This window comes from Pongo abelii, chromosome 3 (assembly GCF_028885655.2).
Source record: "Pongo abelii isolate AG06213 chromosome 3, NHGRI_mPonAbe1-v2.0_pri, whole genome shotgun sequence".
In the NCBI taxonomy this organism is placed as follows: Eukaryota; Metazoa; Chordata; class Mammalia; order Primates; family Hominidae; genus Pongo; species Pongo abelii.
Window position 1 is genome coordinate 206296499 of NC_071988.2, and position 8682 is coordinate 206305180.

At 38.8% G+C, this 8682-nt stretch overlaps 1 protein-coding gene across 6 annotated transcripts in view; it reads left to right on the forward strand.

Annotated features, from left to right (window-relative positions):
* Window positions 1–5150, forward strand: part of STOX2 (storkhead box 2) — a 217725-nt gene extending 212575 nt beyond the window's left edge. For 4 of the 6 annotated variants that reach the window (XM_054553418.2, XM_054553414.2, XM_054553417.2 and 1 more), the window contains one exon: window positions 4502–5150. In XM_054553418.2, the coding sequence (XP_054409393.1) occupies window positions 4502–4697 (196 nt within the window). In that variant the 3' untranslated portion in view covers window positions 4698–5150. 6 annotated transcript variants of the gene reach the window in all.
* The last annotated feature ends 3532 nt before the right edge of the window (window positions 5151–8682 follow it).

Sequence of the window (8682 nt, forward strand, 5' to 3'; positions counted from 1 at the left end):
CTGGTTCATTATAATTATTATTATCATTATTATTATTATTTTGGTCTTGGAGCCTTTCTTCCTAGTTAACACGTGTGTGGAAGTCTAATGTCTGCACAGAGCTGAGAGATGGCCATGGTGACAGTGGAGACTATGGGCCCCAGTCCCTCTCCCCATCCGTTGAGGAGCCTCTGAGACCTCAGGGAGCCATGGGCCTCAGCCTGAAAACCACTAGTCTACTAAGTGGCTTTTCTAAGAAATCATTTTTTGCTAAATAATTTTTTATCTCAAATCAGGTATTAATTTATTTTCCGATTTATTTTAACTATCCTTTTTTTCTTCATTTTCCTGTTCTACTCTTTTTTCCTCTTGAGTTCCCAGTAGTGGATACCAGATTAGCAAAACAGAGGGTCTGTAATCCATGGTAGAAGTTCAGAACAATTGCTGGTGGTAGGTGTGGTGTATTTGCCTGTGTCTTTCTGTTCTACTGTTTCTCATTATGTAGCCTCTGCCTCCTACCTGCTTTTCACACGCTCGTTTTAAACCTTTCTCCTTTCCCTCTGGGCCCCTGGGCTTCCACAGACAGGAAGCTGCCGTACTAAAGAGATAGTTGCTAAGGAGACATTGGGAGTAGTTTAATGGGTTCTAACTAGAAAACCTTCCACTGCATAATATTGAAAGTTTTTTGTTTGTTTGAAGGTAAACAGAGATATTCATGAAATGGTTGAACCAGTATCTCTACAGAATATATTTTACTATCTCTAAACTTGGGGTGCAGAATATAGAATTTATGACTGGGATTATTTCTTGAAGTAAGTTGATTTTCAGTTGTTTCATTTTGTGCTTAAAGTTAAATGCTTTGTCATGGTACAAGGTGAAGACTGTTGTAAAGAGACAACCGTCACACAATAGCCACGTGTCTCCCCACTAATATTAAGTAGAATTTTCTCTACATGAAAACATGTATCACCTGTACATGTTATGCAGTTAGAGAATCTACGGAACAATTGCTAATTTTACCCCTTTCATATTTACTACTCTTCGATTAGAAGCTAGATGACAAACTATTTTCTACACATCTTAATAAAGTCACTGAGTTGTCTCGCTGATCCAGGAGTATGTTCTGCAAAGGAAAGTATTTGACTTCTAGAAACTTTACTCTCCAGTCTGGGGAGTATTTTAGCCAGATAGCATTATCATGCTCATACATTACCATTGCTGTGAGACATGGGAATCGTTTTAAATTTTTTTCAGAGATAGGGTCTCACTCTGTTGCCCAGGCTGGAGTGCAGTGGTGATTGTAGCTCACTGCCACCTGGAACTCCTGGGCTCAAGCAATCCTCCCACTTCAGCCTTTGAGTAGCTGGGACTACAGGTGTGTGACACCATGCCTGGTAATTTTTTAAAAAATTTTTGTAGATCCTTCTGCCTTGAGCTCCCAAAGTGCTAGGATTATAGGCATGAGCCACCATGCCCAGCCCTGACATGAAAATCTTAAGCAGGCCATTTATTAAAATCTTTCAGTAAATAATTCACTGAGCAGCTAAGCCCCAACCAAAAAAAAAAAAAAAAAAACAAAACAGAAAAAGACCCCAAAAAGTGATTTTTCTCCACACTCCAGGGTTTGAGTGCTGGCTCGGAAGTCATGTTCAGCCACATTTCCAAAATTCTTTAGTCCTTTTGTTGGGAATTAAAGGGTATGTAGAAGGAAAAAGGGTAGAAACTTGAACTATGCTATGAGATCTAATATTGAAAATGAAAAGTCTTGACGTGAGAAGCCTGCGATTTCAAATATGAGGCCTAAAGCTGGTTGATAAACACAATATGAAAATCAGAGACCAAAGGCTGCCGGAGTATATCTGCTTAACGTATTGCACGAACCTGTGCTGTAGACGCCTGGGGCCAGGGGAACACATACGCACAGAAGGATGAACAACAGAACTGCTTGGTCTATTTCTCCCGCCTATAAAATCCTGAAATCCTGTTTTTAAGGTTGCACTCCATTAGCTCTCTTAAAAAAAAAAAAAAAAAAAAAAAACCCACTTTTAAATTTGAGGAATATTTTTACTGCTAACATTCCATCTCCTTTAACTTTTTCATCAGCACATCTGGAGCCCTCAGTGTGAATGTCACAGACTGTAATCATTATTGCAACAATAATGAAATACATTCTTTACCACTATTTACCACTATTACATATATTACATATTTACCACTATTAATATGTTGGCTGTGATTGAAGGTGGGCGAAGGGATCTTACAGTAGAGACAGACCCCAGCTCAGATCATCTATTGCAATATGTGTTTACGGTGCCTGGTATACAGCAGGCACTCAATAAATGTTGAGCCCACCCCTTGAAAGCTGGTTTAAGAGTGAATCCTTTGGACCTTAAAATGTATTTTCCCATAGAAAATATGTCATTTGTAATACATGGATTCTGAAGCGAACCCACAGTCACTATTTATTTCATTATATGCTAGGTATATAACAGAAATAATCCGTATTTTCTACTTTATTAGTGTACAGATTCTTCCTTGATGCTTATTTGTTCTTCACATTCACGCTAGGAGTAGGTACATCCCATCATAACTCTCTATATTTTAGAGATGAGGAAGTCAGATACTGTAAAAAGTTACTTTAGTGATTAAGAATGAAACCGAAGGAATGTGTCTTGAAATCTTTGGGGTTTTGCATCTTTCCTACCCCTCCTCCTTCCTTCGCCTGCTCCATGCCTCAGTGGTAGCTCTGGCAAAGCCACTGGTGAGTTTTCCTGGGGGAGACGTCATGTAGGCAAGTCTAGCACTTTCCCTTTTAGTGATGACATTTTGGAGTGTCCTTTAGGTATGCTCAGATTTACCATAAGCATAATGAAAAAATGGACTTCTCTCTATAAATGGATTACCTTTCTGGAGGTACCCTCGACATTCAAGAAAGTCCCAGGGTTTTTTTTTTTTTTTTTGGTTGTCAGTGAACAAATTGCCTTTTAAACAATTAACTCTTGGCTTCTTGGTGAGAAGCAAACTCAAAGCCACAAGGAGTTAGGCTTAAATAACCTGTTGGAAAGGGCTATCAGAGTACAGGATTCAGACAAAGTTGCTATCAGCCTAGGATGGGAATGAAAGAGAGGAGAGGACGTCTCTGCTGTAGTAATTTGACCTGTTAACCAGCTCTAGCAGGCTTAAGTCAGTTGTGGGGACCAGCTCTCAGAGACTATTTCCTAAATGTTGACTCTGCCTCATGCAGTGGATGTTTTGAGAATGCTTCTGGCTTCCTCAATCTCTGTAGCTGATACATTTCTTGTAGCCACATTGAGGCCCTGGAACAGGAAAGCTACTCAGTTCTTCTCAGTCTGGCCCAGTCATCTTATTTCTGCCATTGCCCTATACATTTGAAATCTTAAATGTTCTAAATATCTTAAAGCAATGAAATAGATTCAAATGTTTCTAACTTAGAAAAAGTAAAAGAGAGAGCATAATAATACAGCTTTTAAATCACCTCTATTCTATACGAATTATTTTAAAAAGAAAATATTTCATGTATAATCCCAGCATTTTGGGAGGCCAAGGAGGGCGGATTGCTTGCACTTAGGAGTTCGAGACCAGCCTAGGCAGCATGGCGAAACCCAGTCTCTACTAAAAACACGAAAATTAGCCAGGTGTGGTGGCACATGTCTGTGGTCCCAGCTACTCGGGAGACTGAGGTAGGAGGATTGCTTCAGCCTGGGAGGCAGAGGTTGCAGTGAGCTGAGATCACACCACTGCACTCCAGCCTGGGGGACAGAGCAAGACCTTGTCTCCAAAAAAAAAAAAAAAAAAAACAAACCAAAACCAAAAAATCCAAACAAAAACAATCCTGCCAAAAGTGGGGCAGAAATGAGTGGAAACTTAACAAATGAATGGGGAAAAAAATCTGAGTTCCTTTATCAAAAATATAATGTATTTTAACTAAAGTGTTAAATTTTGAAACAGTGGAATAAAACGTTTAAAGTGAAGTTTATTCCCATCTGTGCTGCAAATGCTCAGGGTCCCCCCAAAAAGGGCATGCTCAGAGTCCCCCACAGTCAAAATCTGCTAATCCAGAACGAAAATGGAATCATTAGGGTAAAATTATCGAGTGTGTTCAGGAGCGGCTATGCCAGTGAATTTCCAGCCTGAAATGAAATCATGACTTAGGTGTATTTATGAGTATCTATTTTAAAAACCACTGTGATAGCTAGCTATCACCTCAAATTTTGAAGTCATTTCCTTGAGTGTGAAAAGAAGAAGACATTTCAAAGTGCATTTAGCTGTTTAAAAACCCTTTATTCACTGAGTGTGCTGCTGATTATTACATGTCTGTGGAAGCTTCTGGAGCCCGTGGTGGAGAGGCAGATGTGAATAATCAGTTGAGATGTATATTGATATGACATTATGAACCAACAGAGGAAATCCATTAACGACATCATTTGCTCTTCCTCTGGGGCTCAGTTTATAATTATTTATGTTCCAAACGAAACAAAACAAACCCTTTTTGCTCTTTTAGTACTCGGGAGAGCCTGGCTTCCAACACATCAAGCATTGTTGAAAGTAACCGTCGTCAGAACCCCGCTTTGAGCCCGGCCCATGGTGGAGCTGGTCCAGCCTTCAACTTCCGAGCGAGCACGGAGCCCCCGACAAATGAAGCTGAGAAGCTACAGAAACCTTCCAACTGCTTGCAAGCTTCTGTTACTAGCGTGTGATAGTCCTTCTGCCTCAGATCTTCTGTCTCATTCGATACAGCAAAGTTTACGACACTGGGACTGATGTTTACATCTTTGGAAAGACAAGCATCTCAACCACAGTTTTTGTGTTTACTTAAACTGTGCTGCTAAGTAGGGCTAGGGCAAAAAAACAAAAAATCTTTATTTCAGAGTATTGCTTTTCACATTTATGGCTCTGTAGCAACTGAATAACAGTAGGGGTGATATGTATACTTTTGCTTCACTAATTGTATCTGAGCACACATAGGAAAGTCTAGACACTGTAAGTGTAATATGCATTTTCAATGTCATGCAGTTGCCAATTCCATTTTAAAATGCCACAGATGCGTGTTGCTCCCAGTCTGTGGTTAAATGGTGCCACAGAACTGATCCTTGACACTTCCAAAAAAAAACAAAACAAAAAAAATTAAAAAAAAAAAAAAAAAAACAGAACTAAGCTACCACGAAATGTCAAATGCAAGGGTCCACCTTGAGGGAAAGAGATGCCAAACTAACTAGAAGGGACCCCGGCCCTTTGTGTGTGAATTGTTTATGCGCCAGTCATTTTTCACTGTGAGTTTTCGTGACACTATTTTGCAGGAGCCCATGGAAGTGTGTGAGAAGGGGTCGCAATGGAGATTGCTGGGAGTGAATGTTTTCAGGGTTTTGTTTTCAAGTGTAACAGATGCTTGTCTGATTTTTTAACCTTCCATGATCTCAAACAGGAATATAGGCCTTTGAATCTGAAGTGGACAAAGGAAAGGAATTTCCAGTCTGGCTGGGGCACAGCACTAGGTGATGGAAAAGGTGATGTGGACTTGTAAAAGGTATTACTCAAATATTGAAGGAAGAGAATTTCCTCCTTGTGATACTTAGGATGACCCTATCTTACTCTAATAGATACAATAATTAGTTTGTTTAAAAGCAAAATGTTCTTTGTGATACAAATGAAGAGTAGGGCCTGAGGATGTTATTCTTTCTAATGGAAGGACATAAATCTATTTTATGTAGTTTTAAATAGAATGCCTAAATTAGGCTGTGGGAGATAATTTTTAGTGGTTATAGGAAAAAGCAAATTTAGGGAGAGTTGAACTTCAGGCCTTTTATTCCTGGGAAGATATCTATAGAGAAAACTTTTAAAATAATTTTTGATTAGAAATATACATGTGCCCATGTAATAAACAACAGAATGTGCTCATTCTGCTAGTGCGATATAATCCTAATTTGTACTCCCCTAAAATTTATCAGAATAACAATTATGCATACATGAACTATGCCAGAGTAATGTTTACAGATACTTTGTAACCAATTTCAGGAGGCGTTTTTAGCTGGATGTGTAGTTAATTAGCCCAGCTTATTTCCAAATGGTTTGTTAACATTTTGCTTTGGTTTACAATGTCATGTTGAACACAAAGAAGACCCAGGAGCAAAGGGATGACCAAAAATTTCATATGATAGCAAAGAGACATTCCAACGTTCCCACGTTTTATTTTCTGAGAACAGTGGGACAGATCTGTAGTAATGGAATATTATTTGCAAAAGGGTTACATATGACACAAGTAAGTGTTCTGACATAAAGTTTTATTTAGTTCAGTGGCATGTGCTGTTGGGAGCCATACACCATAAAATATATATATCCCAAAATAAATCTAGAATATTTTCACCTCCAATTTCAGTAATTGGCATATGATTTGTGAGACACATCTGTTTTTGTATGAGGTTTAATCACTAGCAATCTGTTTAAAGAATCCAGTCCTATACACGGTTGGACTCATTCTTGAAACCTTTAAATGCTCCCTCATAGTTTTTCAGTTATTTGGAAGTTGCATTGGGTCAAACTGAACTCCTTGAGTTTGGTGTAAATTCCTTTTTTGTGCTTATTATAGTGAAATTTTAGCACGTTTCTTAGTAAACTCCCATACCATTGAAATGCTTAAGCCAGTTGGCTTTCAGTCTCATGCCTTATTTCCTCCAAGGCATGCCTCGACGCATTGTTTGTCTCATTGCTTAAATATGTCCAGAACGAATGATCATGTATCTAATAGACTACATAGTTGGTTCCCTTGGGGAGTTATATATCATACAGTTACTAAATTTTTGTCTAAATTCATTTTTTCCAAAAACCTGCTCTCAAATTTTTCTTCTACTCTCAGTTCATAAATAATATAACCATTGAAGCAACACATCAGCCTCTAGCTGATCCTCTGAAAGTAGCCATTGAAATAATCGAATACTGTATGAACAGGAAAGGAAAGCATTACCTTTAAGAGAAGCTTTAAAATAGGAATTTATTGATATTTCATGAGATATAGGTTTACAGAAGACATTATTCAAATAAATATGTACACTATTTGCCTGATGCTATGGGGTACATAATTTTTAAAAAACTCCTTTAGACCAGCAGCCATTAGTGTAGAAATGATGGACCTTAAAGGTGATACCATGTAAGCAGACGTTGCATATAAAAATATTCCTGCCTGAATCTGATTGAGATTCTTGAATAGGGGAGGAGTGGCAGCCGGCAGCACATTGCAAATGTCACCCGAGGTCACGGTGAGGCTCTCGGTCCCGGAACAGTGCAGTCCTCACCAGGCGTTGCCAGTATCCCTCTCCTCCTGTAAAATCATAGCTTTGTGTTACACGACTGCTTATCCAGTCTTAGGGTTTAGCAACTGAAAGGTTTACAAAACTGAATCTGGTTGAATCTCTGTGAAAGGGTCAACACATCTGTCGGCATTTTGCACACTTATGTATTATTATGATACAACATATTACTTTATGGTAATTTTTATTTTTACATATAACTACCTCCATAAATTTGATGAAATGGCAGCCGTGTGTTAAACTGTATTGTTCAGAAGAGCAAAGTTGAACACTTCCTTCAACATTAGGGCATGGCGTGCTGTGTGTGTCAGTGATTGCCTCTGTGGACTCATGACTTTCCATCGCCATGGCTTTCTCTTACACCGCTGTTTAGCTTTCAGATGTAATCCTGTCTCCTCTCTTCCCCACGAAAGCGCACTCGATTTTGTTAGGAATGAACGGAAGTTTAAAAAACTCTTGCGCCCACCCCCGTCCTCCACCCATTCCTGTTAAAAGTTCTCTGGCGAAGAGCCAATGGGTGAACGTAATTGAAAGAGCTGTTTACTCCTTTGGAAACCTGATTTGAAGTCTAAGTTTTCAGTAACAGAAGACACACAAGCAATGTGGACTGCCAAGCTTGAAGCACCTCGGGCTCTCTCATGCTACCATGTCGAGCCCAAACTCCACTTTAATTAAAAGAGCTGTGCTGTGAATTCCACAACTTCTGTTAAATAATTTGTGTTCCATTATATATATTTTGCACATCTCAGGGGACCATAATGAACATATGAAAGGGGGGGTGCCATCAAATAGAGAAAACAAATAGAAGAGGTGAATGGAGACTAGCTGGATAAAAATAACAAATTACTGCTTCTCTGATGTTGGTAAAGGTCAGGTTCAGGAAGCATCAGTTCACAGTTAATCTGGAGTAACAATGATCTGAATACCAGCTGTTCCCAGGTCTCTCTTTTCCATAGCCCAAACAGCATTTCTAAAATGTAAATTTAAATTACATTGCAGTCACCATGGGGAGAAGAAACCTGTTCAGTGGAAGCAGAAGCATTGTTCCTTTTTTAGGTTGGTGCAGCTTTGCAAAACTCTACCCAGGATAAACCACTTATCACCACCAAGTGTACTTGAAAATAAAGTTTTTAACTTAAATTACAAGCATATTGCTCATAATACAATAGTGATCATTTTTTGAAAGTCTCGCCATTTATAACATGGGCAGTATTTGGAGCTTGATTTAAAAACCAACAAAAACCGATAATGACTTTGCACGATTCACTTTGGGATCTCAAAGTGCTTCCAAAGCATTCAGATTCACAAACAATTCACAAGACAGGTCATCTTTGTAATACCCATACTTAAAATGAATTAACAAAAGGAGTGACTTAAGATT